Source organism: Euleptes europaea, chromosome 18 (genome assembly GCF_029931775.1).
Source record: "Euleptes europaea isolate rEulEur1 chromosome 18, rEulEur1.hap1, whole genome shotgun sequence".
Lineage (NCBI taxonomy): Eukaryota > Metazoa > Chordata > Lepidosauria > Squamata > Sphaerodactylidae > Euleptes > Euleptes europaea.
This window is the reverse complement of record NC_079329.1, coordinates 18,366,595-18,393,740: the sequence shown is the minus strand read 5'-3', so window position 1 is coordinate 18,393,740 and position 27,146 is coordinate 18,366,595. Positions and strand designations below refer to the sequence as shown.

At 41.0% G+C, this 27,146-nt stretch overlaps 3 protein-coding genes and 1 pseudogene across 3 annotated transcripts; 2 read left to right on the top strand and 2 right to left on the bottom strand.

Annotated features, from left to right (window-relative positions):
* Positions 1 to 955: 955 nt before the first annotated feature.
* LOC130490644 (olfactory receptor 4D9-like) lies at positions 956 to 1,924 on the bottom strand. The gene has a single exon (XM_056864456.1). It carries the CDS (start codon positions 1,922 to 1,924, stop codon positions 956 to 958), a length of 969 nt encoding a protein of 322 aa, XP_056720434.1.
* Positions 1,925 to 12,473: 10,549 nt separating this feature from the next.
* LOC130490643 (olfactory receptor 14C36-like) lies at positions 12,474 to 13,402 on the top strand (annotated as a pseudogene).
* A 3,076-nt stretch (positions 13,403 to 16,478) lies between these two features.
* Positions 16,479 to 17,417, bottom strand: LOC130490641 (olfactory receptor 14C36-like). The gene has a single exon (XM_056864455.1). It carries the CDS (start codon positions 17,415 to 17,417, stop codon positions 16,479 to 16,481), a length of 939 nt encoding a protein of 312 aa, XP_056720433.1.
* Positions 17,418 to 22,207: 4,790 nt separating this feature from the next.
* On the top strand, positions 22,208 to 23,158 carry LOC130490640 (olfactory receptor 14I1-like). The gene has a single exon (XM_056864454.1). The coding sequence runs from the start codon at positions 22,217 to 22,219 to the stop codon at positions 23,156 to 23,158; it is 942 nt and encodes a 313-aa protein (XP_056720432.1). The 5' UTR covers positions 22,208 to 22,216.
* The last annotated feature ends 3,988 nt before the right edge of the window (positions 23,159 to 27,146 follow it).

The following is a 27,146-nucleotide window of genomic DNA, read 5'->3' as shown; positions in this document are numbered from 1 at the left end:
AATGCCCACGCCGGGCATTGGAGGCAAACTAGCGGCATTGCCTCCTAAAGAGGTTTCGGCACAGCCGAAATCTCAGCCCGGCGCAAAAAACCCATGCAACCCTACTCAAGGTAAAAGCTGGCGTATCTTTGCAAAAATAAAAAGGGGCGTCCCCGAGCCTATAGTGCTCGTTGGATCCGCCCCGCAGCTGGCGCCATTATGCCCTGGGAACACCTCCTGGGGCGCCGTTATGCCCCAGGAATGCCTCCCTTGGTGCCAGAACGCCTCCTGGCTCACTGCCTTGGCCTGTGCCAGTGGCTGGAGGCTGCCGGTCGGTGGCGGCGGTCAGGGAGTGGTGCCCGGCCCTGCACGCCAGTGCTGGGGCCACTAACGCCGGTGTGTGCCTTCCGGCTGCCGTCGGTGTGGGCCCCTGCACCGGCGGAGGCCGTAGTCAGCCTCCTAAGGGCTCTGGGCCCGATTTTCAGGAATGGGCTCTTAGTTATGAATCAGGGAGTTCTCAAGTTTGCCATGAGCTTACTGAGTAACTCAGTTTCTTTTAGCCTAATCTATCTGTATCTGCAATCTGGAAATAATACCCACCTACTTCAGTTGGTTCTGGTACTGATCAGAAAGTACTCTGCCTGAAATGCTTTGAACACTCTGAAGTTCACTGAATGAATGAATGAATGAATGAATGGTTTTATTTGCATTTAGCCATAGGCCATTACAAACATATCAAGGATACCACAAATACATAATAAAATATTAGATTAATAACATACTGGATTAATAATCAATATACATAATAAAACTTTGCTAAATGAATGCATACAAAACAAAAATAATAGCTAAAAATTGGGGTGATTCACTGAAGTTCATTGTATATTGCTCTATAACCAAACTATTTTACAGGCAATACATACCACAAATACATATTAGATTAATAACATTCTGGATTAATAATCAATATACATAACTATTTTACAGGCAATACATGCTTCATCTTTACATTCCTATGGGAGAAAAATATCTTGCCTGTTAATCTCCTAATGGCATTTTTCATCTCTGTGTTTCTTAAAGTATAGATGATTGGATTCAACACAGGTGAAATAACTGTGTAGATGACAGAGACAAATTTATCTTCTGGAAATTTTTGAAAAGGCTGATCGTAAACAAAGGCACATGGGATGAAGTGCAAGCACACCACTGTGATTTGGGCCACGCAAGTGGAAATAGCTTTGTGCTTTCCTTCGGAGAGATGGTTTCTTATCTTAAACAAGAGGACAGTATATGAAAAGAGCAATACAGTAAAGACCCCTGTAATAGCCAGTCCATTGTTGGTAATAATAAACAGCTCAACAAAGTAGGTGTCTGTGCAGGCTAACTGGACCACCTGCGGGATATCACAATAGAAATTGTCAAGTATGTTGGGACCACAGAATGGTAATTGAATTACCATTGACATCACAGTAATGGTATGAATGAAAGCAACTGTCCAAGTGCCTACCATTACCTTCAAACACATGTTCCGGGTCATGATAGTCATATATTGCAATGGTTTATGAATAGCCAGGTACCTATCAGCTGCCATCACCACAAGAAAAGAAACGACGGTACCACCAATGAAGTGGATGCTGAACATCTGAATAATACAGTTAGTGTAGGAGATGGTTTTGTGCTGAGAAAGGAGAATTTGCAACAACTTCGGTGCTGTGACTGTGGATTCAGAAAGCTCCAGCAAAGCCAAGTTAGCCAAAAGAAAGTACATAGGGGTGTGAAGATGACAGTCACAGATCACAGTGATGATTATTGTGAGATTTCCAAGCCACGTAGCTAAGTAGATGAACAGAAAGATGACAAACAGGAAGTGCTGGTGTTCTGGACTTTGGGACAAACCCTGGAGGACAAATTCACTCACTCTTCTGGTGTAATTCTCCCGCTCCATTCCACAACCTTAATCAATAGGCAGACAGAGAGAAATAAGATTTAAAATTAGTTAGCCATGCTCCCATTGTCCAGTTACTCAGCTAATACTTTGAGTGACACTTATTTAATTTTTTTTTGCAGTAATTAAAAAAACAATTGGCAGGATTCAGTCTCTGTTAAACTCCTTTTGGATATGCTGATTGCAGTGCCAAAAGTTAAGCCCATACCTTCAACTCCAACTTTGATTGGATCCTAACTCAGCTTTTCTAATAACAACTGCAAGCATAGGGTTGATTTTATGACTTTCTTCTGCAGTCTTCTTTTAAGGGTTAAAAAAAATCCCAATAGAGAATGATTTTTTTTTCTGGTGGAACAACTGCTTCTCCAATGGAATATATATATATATAGATTGTCTAAATCCAACCCTATGACTCCCTTCCTTTGTGCTGAATTATATGATTCCCTTACCACTGCATCTTCTTTCAACAGGGAACAACTTCCTTCAAACAAATATATATATATATATATTTGTTTGAAGGAAGTTGTTCCCTGTTGAAAGAAGATGCAGTGGTAAGGGAATCATATAATTCAGCACAAAGGAAGGGAGTCATAGGGTTGGATTTAGACAATCTTTTCACTCAGTCTTGCCCAATTTCCTGCTACTATGGCACTTATCTCATGTAGCTTTTTTCTGGGCAATCTTTCTCAGTAATCAAAGGGGATTCTGCTCCATTTTCATCAGCAGGAAAGCTGATTGGATCTAGCACATAGGATCCAGCCCATAATTTTCATATGGATTCCATTGCTAATAAAGTATACTCCTGTTAAAACGAACAGAGGTTACATGGCATTTTACTCTGTCTAGGTTATTCTCTTCCCCCCCCCCCTGCATATATAGGACTAGATCCAATGGTTCCCTTCCATTACATGAGGACTCTTACACTGGCAAAAAGATTCCTTCTTCTAGTGGAAAGATCTGTTCCTTAGCAGAGGTGAACTATTAGATCCAGCCCATTTTCTATACAAGATAGCCAAAATAAAACCAACATATCAAATTTAGTGGCTAACAATCTGATCTCAGTTGTCACCAGCTGTGATACTTGTCAAATGCCACTCCACTGTTTCATAAAATTCATAACAGTGGAAAAGGTGCCATTAGGCAAGATTAGCAGTTGTCAAACTGTAATTAATGTCTTTCAGGTGATTATCCCTAGACATTGTGCGAGAGAGTAAGTGTATCTTCTACAGGTGATTGGAGAAATAAAACCACAAATACCTATAATAATCCATATTAAAACAAAACAAAAAAACCCCATGAAGTTATGATTTTACTTGATTGGCGGTACATGTTAATCAAAACCAGTGCTAAAATATATCTCCTTTCACATTAGTGGAAGGGATATTGTAATCACCAATCAGACATGGAACTAACAAGCAATGCATGTGATGCTATGGAGTGTGACAGTGAAACCAAGAAGCCTCAATGACATCCATGGATGAAATTTAAACTCTCTTGAAACAGATCTGTGGGCAACCAAGTTGATAGCATATCATGTACAGTGAGAATGAGTATGTCAACAGCTTTCAGTGCCTTTTTAAATGTATTCCAGGTAAATGAAGTACATGCTATGATGTCTTTTAATTTTTGCAGATGGTCCAATAAAAATAGTTTCCGCAAAACTCCTTGCATTTGTTTAAATATAACATTGAAAAAACATCCAATTTATTTATCTTTCTCACTGAGATATTTCAATTCATGTTTTTGTTGCTGTTGGCACATAAGATTACTTACTCTTTTTTTGGGAGTAACTATAGGACAAAATAAATATACTAAACAAGGTCACATGTATCTAGGCCACTGGAAACATTTCTGGTTAATTTTTTTCTTCTGGAAAACCCGCATCATTCTTGCCTCTGACAAAACTAGCCATTCAAACAAATGAATCAGACCTTAATATATTTCAAAACTGTCAATATCCCATGGTTGTCCAATTGTTATGATAGCTTTTTTCCAGATACTTACATTTTACATATACATACACATCCATCCTTCCATTCAAAAGTTTGTATACTCTATTATACAATACTGGGAAATCTTTAAAATCACAACATACAAGATAAAGGACAATATGAAAGAATCATTTTCTTCTTCATTTAAAGATTGCAGGGACTACCTGAGTCTATAGCATTTAAAATTCTCAGAATATAGTCCGTATTGATTTAAACTAAAAGGCAGAACATTGTTAAAATTATGATTTGTTGGGTAGTAATTTCATAGGGCCCTGACCTGGATGTCCTAGGCTAGCCTGATCTTGTCAGATCTCAGAAGCTCAACAGGGTTAGTCCTGGTTAGTACTTGGATGGGAGACCACCAAGGAATAACAGGGTCACTATGCAGAGGAAGGCAATAGCAAGCCACCTCTGTTAGTCTCTTGCCTTAAAAACCTTAGTGGGTTGCTATAAATCAGCTTGACTTGACAACACTTTTCACACACAATTAAGCAGGATAATGAAAGTACGGTGTTGTTGGGGTTGTCATGCATAATAAAATGTACTTACTAGAAGAAGAAAAAATGCCTCCATGTACAGAACCAGTTTCATTTCATTTTTCATTTCATTTCATTAACCTTTACTGGCATACCAAAAGACAGAGATACAGAACCAGTTAATTCCTAAGTCATAGCAATTCTGAAGAAGTGAGCTGTGGCTCACGAAAGCTCATACCCTACCAGAAAATATTTTTGTTAGTCTTTAAGGTGCTACTGGACTCTTGCCCTTTTTGACTATAGCAATACTGTGTGTTGTTTCTTTCTCATTTGGCAGCTAAACTGAGTTACACCTTGCTGATGCTTTAGTAAGTTTACCCAGCATTTGAATCAGAAATCACTGCCACAAATAGTCTGTGAGGTCCCTGAATCCTTTTTCCCCTAAGAAAAAATACTATAAAATCTCTTGAGACTTCACATCTGTTATTAGAAAGAGTCTTGCTCTGAGAGCGTAACAAATGATGGAGAAGGAATCACTGTTGGAAAATAAAGTCAGTGTATATAAACTGTTAAAGATGTTCCTCCCTGGAGATTCTGCATTGCATGTATTGATCTGTGGGGCTTTCTCTTGCCTAATGAAGTGTATTTAATTGTTTTTATTGTTTTTATTTATTTTTTTTGTAATCAGCCAAGAGTTTCAGAACTAGGGTTGTGCAAAAAAAAAAAAAAGTAAATTTCGGGTTTGGTTTTTTTCAGGCCATTTTTTTTTTTTTGGTAAACCTGAAATAAGCCAAATGACCCTACCAGTAAATATGGGTATTTGGCTTATTTCCTGGTTTCCTGAAAAATTCAAGCCCATTGTTGTCAATGGGAATTTCTATGAAGCTCGGGGAGGTATTTTTGGAGGTAGAGTCTCCAAATTTCCAGCATGGCTGCAAGGGACTCTCCTCCAACAGTCACTAAAGTTTGGTGAACTTTGGGACAGGGGGTCCAATTTTATGGGCCTGCAAAGGGGTCACCTTATCCTCCAAGCATTTGCAAGCAGAGCTGTCTATCAGGTTCAAAAATTCAGTGTTGCCAAGGACTGGTGAAAAGAGGTGATTCCAAGCTGGTGCCTCAAAGTCTGGGGTCTGCCTTTGTTTCTGGGTCACTTTGCATGATGTCCTTGCAAATGAGCTTCCAAATGGAGGGGAAAGGCTTAATGCAATAGAAATAAGGCACAGAAAACATTTTTTTTTTTTTGTGGCAAATGACATCCTGTGAGCAGGCCTTTATTGTGGTCATGAAAAATCTGATTCCAAGAGATAGTCATGGTGTGGGAAAATCAAGCCTCTACTCAGGGCAACCTTCTTTTGGAAAGCAGGTTGTCGGGGGGGGGGTGATATTAGAGCCAACTGAAGTCATGACCACAGGAGCCACACTGGAATCCTACTATACATTATCACCAAATTAAAATGAATAAACCAGGATTTTTAATACCACCACAGTGGTCACCACTACAGTTGTCACCAATTGTATAATCAGAGACTCTTCTATTCCCCTTACTTGCACAGAGTTTTTGCTCTAGCTTGGATTCTTAACTACATTGCCCCCCCCTCAACTTTACAGTTAGCATCACTTGCCAGTCATTGTGCTGAATTTCTCCTAACTTTCTGCTGCATTTTTTCATACCACCTTTGTGGCAATGTGTCTGGAAGGATGACTCCTGAAGTTTTTGTGTGTGTAGTCTGTACAGTTTGTTGCACTTTTTAAGGACCTGCCCACAACCAGCCACTTGCACACCCCACTTCCTAGCCAGCTCCCATTTTTCTCAGCTGCCACTTACAACAACAATAACAACCTTGTACAGAATTCTGTTTATTTATAAGGACACTTTGTAAAGGCCTATGGCTATACAAATAAATGTATTCATTCATTCATTCATTCAACAACATTGTAAACATGCTGATATGCTGCAATAGCAGATGACCATAAACTGAGGTCAATGCTTCTCTAATGATGCAGCATGTTGAGAAAATCAATGGAAAATTGTTATGGACTCTCCGTCACTAAGTCAGATCACAGAACTCCCATCAAGATTTCCAACGAATGTTTTTCTCCATAACAGAAGATATTTACAATAACTAATATTAACCATTAATTTGTGGTATTGTCAAAAATGTACTATAAATGGTTGTCAAAGTTGCATAAAAATAAACTGCTACTTTCTTCTTGTTGGCAATAGCTTATTACTTGAAGAGCTAAAATATTATGTCCCTTACCAGTCCAGTATGATTCATAAATACTTCTCTGCAATCATTCAATTGCACATACGTGGAGTTACATAAAAAGAAGAGAAATTGTCTCTGCTGGCATTGCTCTCTGGCCTCCTTCAGTGCAATGTTTGCAGATAGTCCTTTTTCTATAGTGCTCTTCTATGTGCTTTCAGTGCACATGGGGCTGAACTTTTCCACAAAATCATGGTTGGTGGATGAAAGATAGAGCAAGGATAAAGTAGAGCTAGGGTGTGACCACATTTGACAAGCTAGCTAGATCAGTTTGAACAAAACAAATTCAATTTTGTTTCTGTTTTAGAAGCACCAAATCCTGTGGTTGTTTTAACTTTTAGTTTTGCACCTGATTATGTTTCCTTGTGCCAAACCTTTCCTACAAAAAAGGATTGATTGTTTGCCGGGCTAGTGCCTAATTGTGTGGGGCGCTCTAGCGGGCCCGGCCCATTAAGCGTGAGAACCCAGCCATACCCCAGCAGAGTGACCCAAAGATGACATACAACCAGCTTGGAGGAATGGCACAACTTTATTGTTTGCAGCAGCAAGGCATTGGCATGGCATGGGAGCGTTATCCTACCATCGGCCTGCCACCATAGCAGGCCGATGAAAATACCCAGCCATGCTGGGCCACTTTTGAGATGGCAGTTCCTGGGACACACGAGGGCGGCAGCCAGCTGTGTGGTCCCCCGCCACTTGGAAGGAGGCCATTTGACAGCACATGGCAAGGCATGCCCCCTGACAGCCCCCACCGGGTTGTTCATGGCAGCCTTCCATCTTGGCCTGTCCCCTTCCGGCCTCCCCCAAAATCCCTCATTGGGATCCTCCCTGTTGGGGAAAAAAGGCACGCAGGCCAGTTTCCCCCCCAAACTGGATCCGGCCCCCATGCCAAACCGCACAAAGTTGTGACGAAAGAGCAAGAACAAATTAAACAAACCTCAAATAGTATGATACAGCGGTGGGTGGGAGGGACAATTGGAAGCCGACTGAGGGCTGCCCTGAGCGCGGCCTCTTTAAATGCCGGGAAGCCGGACCCGAGTGAAAAACTCAGGTCCGGCTGCTCAGAGGCCAGCTCCCCCCCCCATTGGGAGCCCGAGCCTGATTGGCTCGTTCAAACTGGCTCCCTCCAATGACGGGCGGGCAGGCACGCAGCTGCAAAAGCAGCACATGGTACGACGCTGCTTTCCCCCATCCAGCTGCCTGAGGAGTGAAGGAGCCCGCGCCGGCCAGAAGCCCCGGGCTCCCCCTGTTCAGCAGCCGCCCGCCCTCGGAGCGGGGGGGGGGGGGGGGCGGTCCGGTTCGCTTGCACCCGCCACAGCCCAGCCCAGCAACCTTGGGCTCTGCGGGTAAGTCGGAGCCCCGTTTATAAATGGTGCACAAGTGTTGTATAAATGGCATAAAAACACAACAACAAAAGTCATACAAGCCCTAGTTTTAATTACCATTGCTTAGTGTTGCAGAGGTTAATGGGATCCTTCAACCTCTATTTTGTCACCCCTACATCTAGCAAATTGGTTTGTTGGGAAGGTGGATGAGCAGTGAGATTAGGATTCAGAGATTCATTGGAAGGAAGAGTCACTGTGAGAGCCAGCATAGTGTAGTGGTTAAGAGCAGTGGTTTGTAGTGGTGGACTCTACTCTGGAGAACCAGATTTGATTCCCCACTTCTCCACATGAAGCCAGCTGGATGACCTTGGGCTAGTCACAGTTCTTTTAGAGCTCTCTGAGCCCCACCTACCTAGAATCATAGAATCATAGAGTTGGAAGGGACCACCAGGGTCATCTAGTCCAACCCCCTGCACAATGCAGGAAATTAACAACTACCTCCCCCCCACATCCTCAGCGACCCCCCCCCCCTGCAGTGCAGGATCCCACAATCAAACTACTCCTGACAGATGGCCATCCAGCCTCTGCTTAAAGAACTCCAAAGATGGGGACTCCACCACTCTCCGAGGCGTCTGTTGTCACAGGGTGTCTGCTGTGGGGAGGGGAAGGGAAGGTGATTGTAAGCCGGTTCGATTCTTCTTTAAGTGGTAGAGAAAGTCGGCATATAAAAACCAACTCTTCTTGTTCTTGTTCTTGTTCTTCTTCTTCTAATGTGGAAATAGGGACTCAAATTTTGCATTTTGTCATGTTTTTGAAGGAGTCAATTCTGCACTAAGACTATAAAATGAATGGAGAGAAACATCACAAAATACAAAAAAATTGAGTTGCAAAATCATAATTGTGGCCCTGAGTACTTCTTGTTGCTAGATATTACCAAGATTTCTACAACTGTCCCCAAATATATAGTCATTTCACTGACAAAACAACAAACCCATTTCTTTCTATGTATGTGTCACACAGCTTTTCTTAGTTGCCACATTTCTCTACAGTGAACTTGCCATCCTCATTTTCATGGCTTATGATAATTATGTAACCATTTGCCATCCTTTACTATACAAGACAATCATGATTTGGTGTGCATGTGATCATGTGGTAGATGCTTCCTGAATAAGTAGTGTAATTCATGCAGACTTAGAAACTACTATCACTTTTAAGTTAAAGTTCTGTAGGTCCAATATCATTGAGAGGGCATAAACCTCTAACATTTCAACAATCCCCAAAACAGTCCTGGAAAGGTCCTTGCCACCCCTGCCTTTTACTGAGATATCAAGCCTGGAATGCTGGCAAAACATTTGTGGTTACCTAACAATGGCCACTGTGGGCATCTGTTTCTTAAAGACACTCTTTTGTCATTTTGGGGGTTTTAACCCCCCAATTAAAAAAAAAAGTTTCAGATTTTTCTGCAAACCTGGGGCATTTTTTAGGTATATAAAAATATCTTTCTTGTCTGTTCATGTCCACTGCAAAGGCTTCAGCTGTGTTCTCTTTATTGTGCACAAAGGAGTAACATTTTAACCTTCTGGTATGATAAGGCAACTCATGGTGTTTAGTCTGGCTAACCCTAGCAACATTGCCAACACCCCCTCTTTCATCAGCGCACCCTGATTTCCAGCCTGAATGTATGTACTACATGTGTAACACAGTGAACAAGATCTGATGAGATCGGGCTATACTATGCTTCCTTCCCTCCCTTTGCATAGATACCAGGGGTAAAGTACCAGAGGGGAGGGGCTGTGGCTCAGTGGTAGAGCATCAGCTTGGCATGCAGAAGGTCCCAGGTTCAATCCCTGGCACTGCCAATTAAAAGGACTAGGCAGGTAGGTGATGTGATAGACCCCTGCCTGAGACCCTGGGGAGCTGCTGCCAGTCTGAGTAGACAATACTGACTTTGATGGACCAAGGGTCTGATAAGGCAGCTTCATGTGTCCATGTGTAAAGTATCATTTCCCTGCAAAGAGATTACGAGGCTACTTTTTCTATCCAGTGGTTCCTATTAATGGGCTTTTCTAATTCCTTCTTTAGTTTGATAAAAAGTCTGACAAGAAAATTAAAAAGGTATGCCCTCTAGAGCATATCTCAGCAACAAAGACCCAGAGGGACAAATGGTTAAAATATCAAAACAAGAGCAAAGACAGTAAATCTGTTTCCTAGTGCTCTCTCCTCCTGAAAACCACATCTGAGAAAACAAGACGAGGTTAATATTTTTATATCATTATTTTGTCTGAAGAATGACAAGGATGTTTTCATTTTTAGATAGCATTGCCAAGCCTTAATAAGTGATGTGCAGTTGGAATGAGATCTGAACAGAAGTTGGGATATAAAGGGGGAAGCAGCAATGAAACCAGGAGCCACACTACAGTGAGGAAGCAGGTTCACAAGACATGGTTATGGATGTCCCAGTTTTAATGCTAACTATTGAAATGCTTGTGAGGTTTTAAAGAAGGCTCCCAGTGGGGGTGGAGAAGGAAATATGGGGTTATTGGAGAAGTGTTTCTGATTCCATAAAGTAAGATATAATGAGTTGGATCCAGCTAGCTTTTTTATTCAATGCCACACACTTCTCATCTTTACTGAGTAGACCTGCTTAGGATTTTGAGCTTCTGTCTTGTTGCCTTACCATCTTTGCTTACTATAACCACTAGTCTTCATCCCAGGGGCTTGGGGTCTCAAGTGGGTCAGACACCCCAGGACTGCCATTTCTGCTGTTTTTTTGGAACACTGTCCTGGTAGATAATCTGAGTAGAGAGCAAGGACAGCATTCCTCCTGTCTCTTTTCCACACATCCAGGGAGAAGCATCAGGACGGTGGGGCAAAATGACTTATGAAGTTACTGGCACTGTGTATGCGTAGGCTCTATCACCACAATCAGGAACATTTAACATTTAGCATAGCATCCCCATTACTTGGATCACCAGGTGAGCCAGCATGGTGTAATGGTTAAGAGGGAAGACTCTAATCTGGAGAACCGGGTTTGTTTCCCCACTCCTACACATGAAGCCTGTTGGGTGACCTCGGGCTAGTGACACTTCTGTCCAAACGCTCTCAGCCCCTCACAAAATGTCTGCTGTGGGGAGGGGAAGGGAAGGTGATAGTAAGCCACTTTGAGACTCCTGAAAGGTAGAGAAGAAGTGAGGTATAATAACCACCACCTCCTTCTCCTCCTTCTTATTTCTATGTGTATATACACCATCCTTACTTTCCAGCAATTGCATGTAGGTGGGGTGTGGGACCCAAACATTTGTTCCTACTCCACTTTCTATATACCCTAATTTCAGAGTGTAGATAACATCTCAAGAAGCCTCAAACTATGATTACACAATGAGGTGGTAGTGTAAAGGTGCTGATCATGCCTATATTGTTGTAATGATTATTCAAATATTGATTTTTCAGAAATCTGCAATAGCTGTATGATGGAAAATGAAACTTTGACCGGACAGGTGAGAATATATAGGTCACTAGAAAATTCTCTGAGGAAATGTATCTGTAGGTGAAGTCTAATTCAAATTGCTCTTGGTCTTTTGGTATGACAATTCCTTTGTTTTTTGTTTTAAACCTGTAAGATGGCTTACTGTGACACAAAACACAATCAAGCACACATGGTAAACGACAACATTATGTGATTGAAGAATTTATCTGGACCATGGGATACAGGTGAAAAATGTGATTTAGCTTGCAGCGGCCAGCGGCCATAGAGGGGACTAAGTGGTGGTGTTCGCAGGGATATTTTAATAGTGACACAAGTCACTGATGTGGTCATTTCACTAGAGGAAACATGGGGAACTGTTTCCATGCATTCATATGTATGTGATTTGACAACTGCAGAACAAGGCTGCAAGCAATTCTGTTCCTACAAACAAAGCCTCTTGAACGTAGGCAGTTGGATTACTTTTTGTTAAATGCTGAAATAAGCCCATCAGACTTGTTAAAAAAGTTATAATCATTTCATAATGCAGTTATACATTTTATATATTTTATTAAAAATTAACATTGGTTGAATTAACATTGGTTGGTTGGAGCCCTCTTTTTTGCTCCATCTCACTGAATTCTGCCCCCATCCCCTTATAACGGTGCAGTACCATATGGCTTTTGACCTTGATCCCCACCCATAATTCCCACTATTGCATTTTTGGTGGTCAAAGGAGACCCCTTACTCCCTTTTTCACCAGCAGAACAGTTGGTTGGATCCAATCCTTTGTACTTCCATTTGAAATGGGAGCTTGAAATTAAGAATATTCAACCAAGTCAATCATAACATTGCACAAAGGGATATCACAAAGCATGGCAACAATAAAAATAGTTCCAACATTGAAACAGACTTCTTGCAGACTACTTTGCTTAATTTATAGTATGTGCATGGGGGGAGATGTTTCTGAAATCCTATTACCGATAATTTCTCCTGTCTCTCCAGTTTCTATTTTTCCAGAACAGAAATGATAAATCAAACAACGATGACAGAATTCTTCCTTCTGGGATTTTCTGATCTCAGAGAGCTGCAGATTTTACACTTCATGGTATTCCTCTCCATTTACTTGGCAACCCTAATGGGGAACTTCCTTCTCATCCTGACAGTAGCCTGGAATCCCCACCTTCACAACCCCATGTATTTTTTCCTGGTCAACCTATCATTATAGATGCCTGCTTCATTTCAACTACTGTTCCTAAATCCATGGTCAATTCCTTGATGAACACAAAACAGATTTCATTCTTTGGATGTGTCACTCAGGTTTTCCTAGTAGTCACTTTTTTATTTGCTGAGCTGTCCTTCCTCACCATCATGGCTTATGACCGCTATGTGGCAATCTGCCGTCCTCTGCAGTACCAGATGATCATGAACTGGAACACTTGCCTCCAATTGGCAGGTGCTTCTTGGATGAGCAGTCTCATCTATGCAGTCATACAAACAGCATATACCTTTCGGTTATATTTCTGTAGGTCAGGTGTCAAGCAATTTTTCTGTGACATCCCTCAATTACTGTTGATATCTTGCACAGATACAGCGGCCAATGAATGGCTTTTTATCGCAACTACACTTACTGTAGGCTTATTTTGCCTTTTGTGTATATTCATTTCTTATAAGTTCATCTTCTCTGCGGTGTCCAAGATCCAGTCAGCTCAGGGCAGGAAAAAAGCCTTTTCCACCTGCACACCACACCTGATAGTCTTTTCTTTGTTTTTTTTCACTTGTGCATTTTCATACATTAAACCAAAGGCCTTGTCATCTACACCTGTAGACTTATTGGCTGCTTTCTTGTATACAGTTTTGCCCCCTATCATGAATCCCATCATCTATAGCTTGAGAAACAAAGATATCCGAATGGCCATGCAGAAAATGTCAAAGTGTCTTGGATACCACATGTGAATCTCAGTCATTTTCAGAGAAACTGTAATAAAGGGGGGAGTGTTTCTTGGTTTTGTTAACTTCAGAATGTCATGATTCATTGGTACAAGCATAAGCTAACATGCTGATTCTATATGATCTATGTAATTGCTCAATTTTTATGCTAAACCATATGGTAGAGTATGACACTTCAGCAGTTTCTCCCTTTTCCCCTCCCTTTTCTCTCTGTATTTTTATTCCTCAATGCTACAATAAATTGTGAGGATTATGGGTCTTTCCAGTCCCAGCTGCCTGAACAACCAAATGTACTGTTTTGTTGTCCTTCTGTAGTCTTCTGTAGTGTACCAGCAAACATGGTGACACATTCACACCTGGTTGTGCCCTCGGTCTCCACATTGTTACCTATGGCACTATTGTAGATTTTCATCTCTTGAATAAATTAACTGAATATGCGGCTATGGCAAAACTAACATCCTGTCTACATAGTAGACCAATTTCAGAATTTCAGGAAAAATTGAATGTTTTTTTTAAAATTATATGCCCCCCCCCAAAGAACTCTACGCTCTTCTTGAAGTAATCTGCTGGTGATCCCTGGCCTGAAGAATGTGCTGCTGTCCTCAACAAGGGCCAGGGCTTTTTTGGCCCTGGCCCCAGCCTAGTGGAATAGCTTTCTTGGTGACATAAGGGCTCTGTGGGATCTTAAGGAGTTCCACAGTGCCTGTAAAACAGAATTATTCCACCAGGCCTATAATTGAGGTCAGCCATGAGTATATCCATCATTGCTAGCCTCCCCATCTCCCCTCCCCACTCTTGGCATCTGGGAGGGGGCTGACCTGCTGAAATCCAGTTACATGATGGCATCTGGGTTATTTTAGACCACATTATTTATGGTTTATAATATGATGTTTTATTGATGTTTACTGATGTTTTATGGTTTTATGTATTTTAGAGGTTGTTCCCCACCCAGAGGCAGATCTACTGTGAAACTAATGAAGCTGAAGCTTCAGGGCCCCTAATCCCAGAGGGGCCACCTGAAGCAACTTTTTTTAATGAGTGAATTTCTCAACAAAATCGATGGAGTTTTTAAAGTGATAGAATCATAAGCCAATGGGTTGAAGTACTTAATATTGACCTTAGAGTATGCTCTAATACCCATTTCATAGGGCCTCAAAATGTCCCTGTAATTGGTCAAATTTAAAAATTTGCTCAGGGGCTTGCAGTGCTCGAACCCCCAGCTGTAAGGGCTCACTGAGCTTGCCAGGATCTATTCAGAGCCTACATTTGGGCAGCTGGATTGTTGGTGCATGGCTTAATAGTTCTGTAGTTTTATTTCATCACTGTATGGCCCATTTTCAAGGACTCCACCCCACTACCCTGTTCTCCACCATTTGAGCCTTGAGGTTCTTGCAAGGGCAGCAAGGTCCTTTGGACCTTGTTGGACGATGCCCTATTGTTGCTGGTTGCGAAGGGGCCCCCATAACAGTTCGAGCTTCAGGGCCCCAAAAATGTAGGTCCGCCACTGTCCCCACCCTGAGCCTGGCTTGGCTAGGAATGAGGGCAGGCTATTAATTTGAAATAAATAAATAAATAAATAAATATGAATTAAGAATAACATTAAGTTAAAATAGAAGAAGAAGGATTTAGGCAATACATGTTTTCCAATAAACACGTTATTAGATATGGAGATATATTGAGAATATAGAGTTATGTAATTCAAAAGAAGTGAACTACTAAAATGTAATTTTAAAAAAGTAAGCTCCATATAAATTGTAACAATATTATTGTTTTTGTTTGAACGTTTATATGTTTGTGTGTGTAAAGAAATAAAACTATATAAAAAAGTAATGGTTCAACTCCTTTGAATTTCCTATCCACACATGAATGCACTCAGTCACACTGCTGGTGGCATGTAGCTCCTCCTCAATGGGCTCTGGGTTGCAGAGGGAGGAAGAAAGGGAGCAGAAGCAAACAGATACTGCTGGACCTATGGCCTTACTCAGTAGGGTTGCCAGCTCCAGGTTGGGAAATACCTGAAGATTTCTAGGGCGGATCCTGAGGAGGGCAGGGTTTGGGGAGGGGAGGGAATTCAATGCCTAGAGTCCAATTGCCAAAGCAGTCATTTTCTCCAGATGAACTGATCTCTATAAGCTGGAAGGAGTTGTAATAGCAGGAGATCTCCTGCTACAACCTGGAATTTGGCAACCCTATGAGAAATGGAAGAAGGCTCTGTGGAATAACTATTTTTTTCTGCTGTAAATGTGATGATATTAAGCACAGTCCTGATTTTACTCTGCCTTGTTTCATTTCAATGATTGGAAACCCATTTCTTGGCACTTGGCCACATGCTGAGCAGAGCTGGTATGTGTGTACCCCTTGCAAATTCAGAGTTGGTTTGTGTCAACTTACAGCTGCAGAAATGGAGCTAGCAGCAAAGTGGGGAAAGATAAGCCCTGCATAGTACTAATTGGTTTAAAGGTATTTGGCTTGTTGGGTTATTAACAACATTGATGTATTATCAAAAATCTCAAAGAAATAACTTTTACAGCTGGGATCAGTTTAATGAATTTTGATCATGTTTTAGAGAAATAATGTATGAAACTGTCACTCCCTCCCCCTTGGCTTAAATACTACTTTTAAAATATAGAATAGTTTTAAAGTAACTATTAATAAAATACACACAATATATAGGTAATGACTGGGATAATGCTAACAACTGTAACCTCCATATGAGCCATTCTAACATATGCAACAAGATCTCATCACAGTTTTACCAGACTGTAACTGAGGCGATGGATGTTCAAATAGAAAAGGCAAGAGAAAAGCCCTATACATCAAACACTAAAACATCTTCTCTAGTTTAGAACAAAAATACCCAATCTAAGATTTCCATGGACAGGGGATCGGTGATCAGTCATATAGATAGATAAATTTATTGTCATTGTTTAGAGAGATAGTAAAAAAAAACACCTAGCAATTATGTTATACATTGAACTCAGATACATCCTAACAATGCAAATTCATCAGTCACCAAATCCAAAATGGTATACCTGAGCTATTCACATTAGTGTCAGCTGGGTTCTCTTCATTGGGTACTTTATCATATCATCAGGCAAAATCCAAACAGCTTCTTGGACATTTTCTGCATGGCCACTCGGATCTCTTTGTTTCTCAGACTATAAATAATGGGATTCAGGAGCGGTGGCAAAATAGTGTACAATACAGCAGCCATCAGGTCCATTGATCCAGAAGACATGGATTTTGGTCTCATGTAAGAAAACATAGCAGTAGAGAGAAACAAGCAAAACACAGTCAAGTGTGGAATGCAGGTGGAAAAGGCTTTGGATCTGGCCTGGGCTGACTTAATTTTCAGCACGTTAGACAAAATGAACCCATAAGAAGTTATTATACAACAAAAGCAAAATGAGCCAACAACAATTGTTTCAGAAAGAAGCACTACCACACTGGCTGTTATATCACTGCAAGAAATCATTAATAATTGGGGAATATCACAGAAAAATTGCTTAATCTTAGACCTGCAAAAATGCAACTTGAATGTGTTTGCAGTGTGTATAACTGCATTGATTAGGCTGCTAATCCAAGAAGCTGCTGCCATTTGGACGCAGGTATTCCTGTTCATGATGACTGTGTATTGTAGAGGATGACAAATTGCTACGTAGCGGTCATAAGCCATGGCAATGAGAAAGGTCAGCTCAGTACCTGCACCTGTTACCACTAAGAACACTTGCATGACACATCCAGAGAAAGAAATCAGTTTGCTGTTTGTCCATGAAATTGCCATGGATTTGGGTACAGTGGCAGAGATATAACAAGCATCTGATAATGAAAGGTTGACAAGGAAGAAATACATGGGACTATGAAGGGATGGATTCTGGACTACAGTCAGGATCAGAAGGAAGTTCCCCACCAAAGCTGCTGAGTAAATGGAAAGAAATATCACAAAGTATAAAATCTGGAGCTCTGGGAGATCAGAAAATCCCAAAAGGAAGAATTCTGTGATGGTTGTTTCATTTACCATTTTTTCTTTGAAATAAACCTCTGTGGAGACAAAAGGAAATGTGTCACTGTGAAATAGATATAATGAAGAAAAAGCAAGTCTTTGTCATTGGTACCAATGTGGTTGGACTTTAGGTCAAAAATCCAGGGACCTGGATCACATAAAGAGAAAGGACCCTGCAGAAAATAATTCCTCAGCTTCTCATCTGAAGTATTCATTCCCATCTGGACCACTGACAGAATAAACAATTCCTTATCGGTACCAACAATTATTATAGGATTTCCTCCAAACTGGTAACTTTCGAATCTGCTTCTCAAAAATGAACATGGCACAACATAAGAGTCTGTTCAGTTATGAAGATGAACAACAAAAAGATGTACCAGTTTTACTGGGAGGACTTAAATCCTGCTATGGCTCTCTGTCCAATTTTTAACGTACCGGGTTTCTATCACATGAATATACATTCAGAAGCACCTGAGAAGTGCTTTGGGTCAGATCAATGACCCATCTAGTCTAATTTCCTATTCCCACCAATGTCCAGAAACAAGTTATGGAAGATTCTCTGTCCCTATTATTTCAATTTGCCTCTGGTGTTCAAATGTATATTGCACAGTTAGCTATCATACTTAACAATCATTGATAGAAATATCCTCCATGACTCTGTTTATGAAGTTTATGAAAACTGTTTATGAAGAAATCTGCTACCACCATATTTTGTGGTGATGAGTTCCATACATTATGACAGGGTGTAACTATTATTTACACACCTAATAACGCTCTAGTTTTAATAGACATTACTTAAATACCTTGGATATCTGGTGTACTACTTCACTGCATTCTGATTCAACAGTTGTGCTGTGCTCATTGGTACCTTGTTTCTTTGACTATATTTTCTCATCCTTCTTGAAAGCTTGCTGCACTATTATAAACAAGACACTCAAGTTATCACAGACTTCAGAGACCAGTATTATAAGATTTACTTTTCTCTTTCCCTCTGTGCTAGTGAGCTATTCCTGACAGAAGAAGAAATGGAGATGTGAAGGAGATTCACACATTTTTGTTTTTATTGGCTTATTAAATACTTGCTCCCTGGAGTCTCTTGTGTCTCATCAGAATAAATTAAGCAAAATAATTAAAAATGTTTCACGATGCACACTTCTCTGAAGTTTCATGAAACTGTGGAAGAAACCATTAGGAAGGCTAGAATTGTTTTGTAGTGGAGAGCTGCTGAAATCCTGGTAAATAACCTGCATTCACATCCCAAAAGAGATACAGCTTATGTGTCTGACCACACATTGTTTCCCTCTATCCATTTCCCTTTACATTGTTTGCCTGTATCCATTGGGTGAGGATCTAACCAAGCAAGCAGACAGTCAGGTAGGCAAAGTAGGATTAGCTGGTGGGCTTTGGAAGGTGGTAATCGCATCAGCAGCCCTGACCTGGATGGTCCAGGCTAGCCTGATCTCGTCAGATCTCAGAAGCTAAGCAGGGTCAGCCCTGGTTTGTATTTGGATGGGAGACCACCAAGGAATACCAGGGTTGCTGGGCAGAGGAAGGCACTGGCAAACCACCTCTGCTAGTCTCTTAACATGAAAACCCCAAAAGGGGTCGCCATAAGTCAGCTGCGACTTGACGGCACTTCTCACACACACACAATTGCATCAGCCAGTGGGGACAAATGGGGACATTAAATTGCCCCATTCCTCCAGCACAATAGTACAGCTATGGGGCCAATAGTACAACTATGGGGCCCTAACAAAACCAGTCAAAAAAAAAAGGGAAGAAAAAGGGGGGAAAGCACAGAGCCATGCCTCTAAGCAAAGGTGAATAGTTGAGCCCAAAAAGTCGAATATCTATTTGGCTATTCAGCTTTGGCTTTATCCCCAGGTTTGGAGTTCAGTAAACCTGAATCCTGAAATTTACCAACACGGCTAATTTTGGGTTTATTTTTTGTTCGGGTTTATCGATATGAACAACCTTATTCAGAACTCAAATCCCGAAATTTACCAAAATGGCTAATACTCTGAAATTTACCAAAACTCTGCAAAGTTATGAAAATACCTTCCTGCCGATTTTTTCTGACTTTTTCACATTTGACTTTTTTTTTTACTGCTATAAAAAGGCACTTTTTTGGCCTCAAAAAAAGCAAAAAAAATGCCAAAATTGTATTTTTGGGATTTTTGGTTCGGTAAAGCGAAATGCACACCTCTATTTATAACATTTAAAGGTGACCCTGCCCACTTTCTAAAAAGAGTTGCAGGGCTCCAGGAAAGGGGTCAGAGGGGAACCCTGGCACCCACAGGAGCCACACCAGGATTCCTGTTATATGTAATCACCAAATTAAAAGGAATAAACCAGGATTTTTAATATCACCACAATGGTCACCACTACAATTGTCACCAACTGTAAAATCAGAGACTCTTCTATACCCCTTACTTGCACAGAGTTTTTGCTCTAGCTTGGATTTTTAACTACATTGCCCCCCCCCCACTTTACAGTTAGCAGCACATGCCAGTCATTTTGCTGAATTTCTTTGTGGCAATGTGTCTGGAAGGAAGACTCCTGAGGTTTTTGTGTGTGTAGTCTGTACAGTTTGTTGCACTTTTTAAGGACCTGCCCTCAACCAGCCACTTGCATGCTCCCTTTTTTCTGAGCTGCCATTGAAAACAACAACAACAACCTTGTACAGAATTATGTTTATTTATAAGGACACTTTGTAACTGCCTATGGCTATACAAATAAATGTATTCATTCATTCATTCATTCAACAACCTTGTAAACATGCTGATATGCTGCAATAGCAGATGACCATAAACTGAGGTCAATGCTTCTCTAATAGTTATATGATGTAGCACATTGAGAAAATCAATAGAAAATTGTTATGGACTCTCCGTCACTAAGTTGGATCACAGAACTCCTATTATGATTTCCAAAGAAAGTCTTTCTCCATAACAGAAAATATTTCTCCATCAGAGAAATATAAGAGAAGGGAACAAGGTGTCCAAATTTAGCAGAAGGGATTGTATAATGTAGCCTAAAATTTCAATCTAAAAATTCTTCCAGTGGACATCAAAAGACACCAGAATGACTCAAGAGCTCTACTTTCTGAGCTACGGTGTTTATTCAAGTGCAAGACTTAGGTTTTTTCACATGTATGCCATCAAAGTTATAAGTTACAGGTATATCCAATAATATGTATATTTGTGGGTATAGCAGTTTTTTTCTTCATTCATTCATAGCCTTATTTATTGGAATAGTATACAGCAGTTTTAAGGGGTTGCCTTACATTTAGGGTCATCTTCCTTTTGAGTATATAGATTGGCTCGAATCAATGTGCTCTACCTCTGGACCTACGTAAATCCATAAACTCCCGTCTCTTGATCTATCCCTGGGTGTACTCTGAATTCCCATCACCCTGACCCAAGGCTTCTGCCCCAAGTTGTGCTTTGAAAAAAGAATTTGTCATGTAAATAGTTGACAGATTTGGCACCTATCCATAAATTGTAATGCGTACTCATTATCACTTTAAAATATCTCATACTTTAGATGTACACATAGAGAAGACTATAATGCTTGTGTCTCCGGTTGTTTGTTGTTGAGCTCTGTAGTCCTTTAGGGAATGAATGCCTACACATCCCCTGAGAATATGTTTGGCTATATCTTTCCCACAACACAAGTGTCTCGTTGACTACTGGGAAAACAGAGAATATCTGAGGTCATATGTGGAGAGGAATACATTTGTTTAAGGTTCCTATCAGTATGAGTGGTGGCAGAAACATAATATTCCTCCGCAAAAATGGAAGACATCATACTACCCTGAAGATCTCTCTGTGTTCTGAAGCTATCCATTCTTGCAATCAGATTTTGGCCAAGTGAAAGGTATTATCTCATTTGTGCCTTCCTTCCTTTTCTTTATTTAGTTTCTTTATCTAATTGATCTTTAAAATTGCCCACATTTTTTTCATCCTTATCTGTACCCATCAATTGACTAACTGCTACATTGTTTCTGAATCAACCTCTTTCCTTCTCCATCTTACCATCTCCATCACAAGGGAGAGGAAATGGGAAGAAGGGTGGCTCAGAGCATTCTCATTCTTTTTGGCCAACTCTCCCATATTGCATCAACCCATATTCACAACAAAGTAAACTAAGACTTCTTCCACACATGTCATTTCCCCAATTGTCTTATTGTTTAGTGTAGGTGTGTTTCAATATGGGACTGCAGCACAATTACTGCTGGCATGGACTGGAATAATGCTATTGTCTGGTGTTTTCTAAAAGTTATGTGTCTGGTGACAGTATCTGTGTCCAATTCTATTTGCTTCTGTGGTGCATTACTCACCTGCATCTTTGCTGTTACCTTTCCTGCAAAGAAGCTCCTGTTTGGTTATTCTTTTTCTTAATAAAGAAGGGAGTGATACCTTCTTGATTAAGACAGCCTTTCCCTCCCTCTCCTTAGCAGTTGATTATTGCTTTCACAACAGTTAGCCAGTGCTCACATTGAGTTCATGCCATATCTATCCTGGGCCAGTTCTTCTGCTAAGCCACTTAATTGACTGCACTATGAGAAGGCCATCAATGCACCACAGGGACTTGGCTACCTCTCAGCCATTGCATCCTGGAACGATGTTGAAAGATGTCAAGTCCAAGCCAAGCACCTGTGGCAATGTTCAGTATCTCTCTGCCAAATAATTTTTTATTGAAAATGAGACAATAATTATTTCCAAAAATTATGCAATACAAGGGAAAGTCTGTTTTACCTTACTAATCTTGTTCATACCTTCTGTCTTTTTTCATGCAGGACATGGCTTAAGTCCAAAATGTCCAATGAAAGCTTCGTTACTGAATTCCTGCTCTTAGGTTTCTCTGAGGTTCGAGAGGTACAACTCGTACAGTTTGCGGTCTTTCTGCTGATTTATCTGGCAGCACTCATTGGGAATATTCTCATCATCACAGCTGTAGCTACCGATTCTGGTCTCCACAGTCCCATGTATTTCTTCCTGGCAAATTTGTCCCTCATGGACCTGGGTTTCATCTCAGTAACTACACTCAAAGCCATGGCTAACTGTTTAATGAACAGCAGATTGATATCTCATTCCGAATGCATTATCCAGGTCTTCTTCCTCTTCTTCTTCATGGCATCAGACTACTTCCTCCTCACGGTCATGGCTTATGACCGATATGTTGCCATATGTGATCCACTGCATTATGAAATAGTGGTGAATAAGGAAGTAGCCATCCAAATGGCAGCCATCACGTGGATCAGTGGTCTTTTTTATGCATGCGTGCACACTGGAGCCACCTTCACAGTTCCTTTCTGCTCCAACATCATCAATCAGTTCTTCTGTGAGATCCCCCAACTACTCAAGCTCTCCTGCTCAGATTTGTACCTTATAGAAGTTGCGGTACTTGGTTTTAGTGCATGTTTAGGACTGGGCTGTTTTGGTTTTATAGTTGTATCTTATGTGGAAATCTTCAAAACGGTGTTCAGAATCCCCTCTGTGCAGGGCAGAGAGAAAGCCTTCTCCACTTGCATCCCTCATCTCATTGTGGTCTCCTTGTTTCTTTTCACTGGTACCTTTGCCAACCTAAATCCAACATCCAGCTCTTTGGTGGGTCTGGACCGGGTAATTACTATGTCTTACTGTATTCTCCCCCCAGTGATGAATCCCATAATTTATAGCATAAGGAACAGGGAGATCAAAGCAGTGCTGTGGAAACTCTATTATAAGTCCTGGAGAGAGTCCATCAACCAAAAATGAAGCTGTGTATCTCTGTGGCATCACATCCAATCAGGACGCAAAAAATCCTGAGTCAGAAAGGAACCCATTACTTCTCTTATAAATTGTCTTCATTGTCATCACAGAAAAATGTCATTAAGAAGAAATGGAGAGATTTGTCCAGCATCTTCTACAGCAATGTAGTATAAATTAATATTGTAAGATGGCCACATTTACAATATTAACCATTAATTACTGATGTTGTAAAAAATGTAGTATAAATGGTTGTCAAAAGATGCATAAAATAAACTGCTAATTTGTCCTTCTTGGCAGTGGCTTATTTCCTGAACAGCTAAAATATTGTGTTCCTTATCAGTCCAGTAAGATTCATCAATACCTCTGGGCTAACATTCAATTGCACGTACGTGGAGTTACATACAAGGAAGAGAAATTGTCTCTGCTGGCATTGCCCTCTGGCCTCCTTCAGTGCAATGTTTGCAGACAGTCCTTTTTCTATAGTGCTCTTTGTAGAACTGGCTCCCTTCTATGTGCTTTCAGTGCATACGGGGCTGAATATTTCCACAAGATCATGGTTGGTGGATGAAAGGTAGAGCAAGGATAAAGTAGAGCTAGGGTGAGACCACATTTGACAAGCTAGCTAGATCAATTTGAACAAAACAAATTCAATTTTGTTTCTGTTTTAAAAGCACCAAATCCTGTTGTTGTTGTTGTTGTTGTTGTTGTTGTTGTTTTAAGTTTTAGTTTTGCACCTGATGACGTTTCCTTGTGCCAAACCTTTCCTACAAAAAAGGATTGATTGTTTATAAATGGTGCACAAGTGTTTTATAAATGGCATAAAGTCACAACAACAAAAGTCATACAAACCCTAGTTTTAATTATGTTCCATTGCTTACAGCCCATTCCTGAGCCCCCCCCCCCCCGAAACCTATACCTTTAATAAGGATAAATCACACTACAATTCTACCTAAACTAGCGGACAGGCATATTCATATTCTGCTCTATGCCGATGACGCAGTACTTCTTTCAAGAACCCCAGTTGGCCTAAGGAGGGCGCTAGTGAGTGGGAACGTTCTGTGAGAAGGAACGCCTGACTATCAATTATGACAAAACAAAAGTAATGGTGTTTGGTAATCGCCCTAATTATAGGAGGTGGAGCATAAATGGCCATAGGTTGGAACAGGTAACCCAATTTAAATATCTTAGAAAGACAATCCAGTCATCTGGCTCCAAGCTGGCCCATAATACCTATGTTGCCAATTTAGGAGAAAGATCAGCCCATTCAATAATAAATTTTCTCCGGACCAAAGGGGCACACTATATTCCAGTCACCCTTAAACTTTTTCAGGCGAAAACTCTAGCACAAATGTTATATGGAACACAACTTGACTCTCCACCCTCATGTCTTATTCTCATGGAACGAGTGCAATCCAAGTTTCTTAGAGCTGCCCTGCAATTGCCAAGATGTGTATCAAATGCTATGATCCGTTTAGAAACTGGCATGATGAAGGTGGAGGCGAGGGTTGTCCTCGCTTTATCTCTGGTTGAAAATAAATTTCAACCCCAAGGGTCTTCTTCCTCTGATTCTTTGTGATACCTTTAGGTCAAAGTGGATAATAGCCAATGAAGACAAACTAAATAACCTGGGTTTTTCCCCCCTAGCACCACTTCCGTTAGGGTGTGATCAAGCTAAGTCAACTATAAACCAAAGAGTTAAAGATATTGAGTGACAAGTAGATCTAGCAAGAGTGCCCCTATTTATGGCTCCCCCCCACTCCAAATTTATCCTTGCACCGGCAGCCTATCTCCGTTACTTAGAGCTAAACAAATATAGGAGGGCTTTTACCTTGGCTAGGTGCGCAGCCTTACCCTCTGCTACGTTAGAGGGGAAATTCAAGAAGATATCCAGGGCAGAGAGACTATGCCCCTGCAAATCTGGGGATTTAGAAACCACTGAACATGTTCTCCTGAACTGTAACTATTACACTATACCTCGTTCTAAGTTTATTGAGCCCCTCATAGGGAGAATGGGACCCGACAGGGAAAGAGAAAAGATAGAAAAGCTCCTACAAGGAGATAATCCCTCAGTCACCTCTCAGGTAGTAATATTTAGTACGGCTGCAATGAAAATTCGTTGCCACAGAGTAGTCGCTTAGTCCAAATGGCAGATATAACTCGGATGTTATTTATTTTATTATTTTAATTTTTTAAAGTGACTTAAGACTCGGACTGTAAACCTTTGTCGGTAAAACCATTTTAGTCCATGTATCTTGTTTTATCTGGCCAAGGGCCACAAATAATCTATCTATCTATCTATCTATCTATCTATCTATCTATCTATCTATCTATCTATCTATCTATCTATCTATCTATCTATCTATCTATCACACTACAATATCTTTTACATTTTTCCCTGCTAGTTATCATGCAGAGATGCTATTCAGACATGACATATAGAACAGTATTCTCAGTGTGTATACCAGCTATCTATCAGACATAACTATACAATTAATTTCAAAGAAAGGCCATAGAGTTAAGTAATAATAGGAAAAAGAAACAGTGGCATACCCGCATCTTCCACATACGCTGGTATAAGGGGTAATCTGTTGTTTAAACTTGGATAATGGAATTCTGACCTGAACATGCTTACCTTACCAAAGTGCAATGCTAATGCTCAAATCTTCTCCCAAATCTCCCCCCCTAAAATGGCCTGATCCCAGGTTTTTGGCAGTCTGAAATGCCTGTGCCAGTATGCAGTGCTCCACCTACCTCATCATTTTTTTTAAATCTGCATGCCAGCATTTCAGCAATTGAGCATTAGACCATGCATGCTCTGAACAAAACAAGGCCAATCAGAAGACCCCAAACAAGCAGCCAATCATTTCGTTACTCCTTCATGGTACATTCTAGGGTTGCCAGCTCTGGGTTGGGAAATACCTGGAGATTTTTTGGGGGGGAGGGACTTCAATGCCATAGAGTCCAATTGCCAAAGCAGCCATTTTCTCCAGGTGCACTTTGTCTGGAGATCAGTTGTAATAGCAGAAGATCTCCAGCTATTACCTGGAGGCTGGCAACCCTAGTACATTCCCTAGAGCACATTTGAGCAGTGTGACTGGGTACCATTTTCCAATTCTACATATGTTGTGGGTGGTTGAGCTGAGGCAACACTGAGAGAGCAGGCAGCCCAATGAGCCCCTTGTGGACAGGTGAGCCAAGACAGTAGCAAGGCAGCTGTCAGCCTAGGCCCTTGCCTGGTGGGCAAGCTAAGACAGCAGCCCCAACCTCTGCTGGCCAAAAGAGGTGAATTGTTTTTTTTCCCCTCTCTCTCTCTCTCTCTCTCACACACACACACACGCACACAGACACACTTTCTATGAATAAAATCGGTGCACAATATAATGAATGGAGCATAAACATAGCAAAAGTCTTTATTGATAACAGAACAGGACCAGTATAAGGTTGATTTGAAGAACCTCAACAATAACTTTCCAAAGAAATATTCCTTTAGCCCAGCAATCAGCCATAATCATAATGATGCTGAATTCTTTTGTTACTGTCCATAATGCAAAAAGAGAAGGAAGGGCAGCACAGCCAATCAAAATAGCCAGTATAATGAAGGAAAGGAACTAACCAATCAAGCAAACAGGTAGGCAAGGTAGGATCCAATGGTAGGCTTTGGGAGTTGGTAATTGCATAAACCAGTGGGGACCAATGAGAGCATTAAATTTTGCAGTCGCTACAGTGCAAAAAATCCATGCAACCCTCATAGGGTTGCACAGGAGATAAGCCACCAAAAAGGTGGCATATCGGGGGTGTTCCTGGGCCAGAACGGCTTTGGAGGCCACCTAAAGGTGGCCCCGCTCTCAGCCCGGCACCGAAACGCCCCAGGAACGCCTCCTGGGATGCCAGAGCAGCTTTTGTCAACGTTTGGACACCGGCAGAAGAGGTGAGAAATCTGACAACATGTTCTCTGAAGTCTAGCTTGCAGTGTTGAGTGTTAGATGTTTCAGGT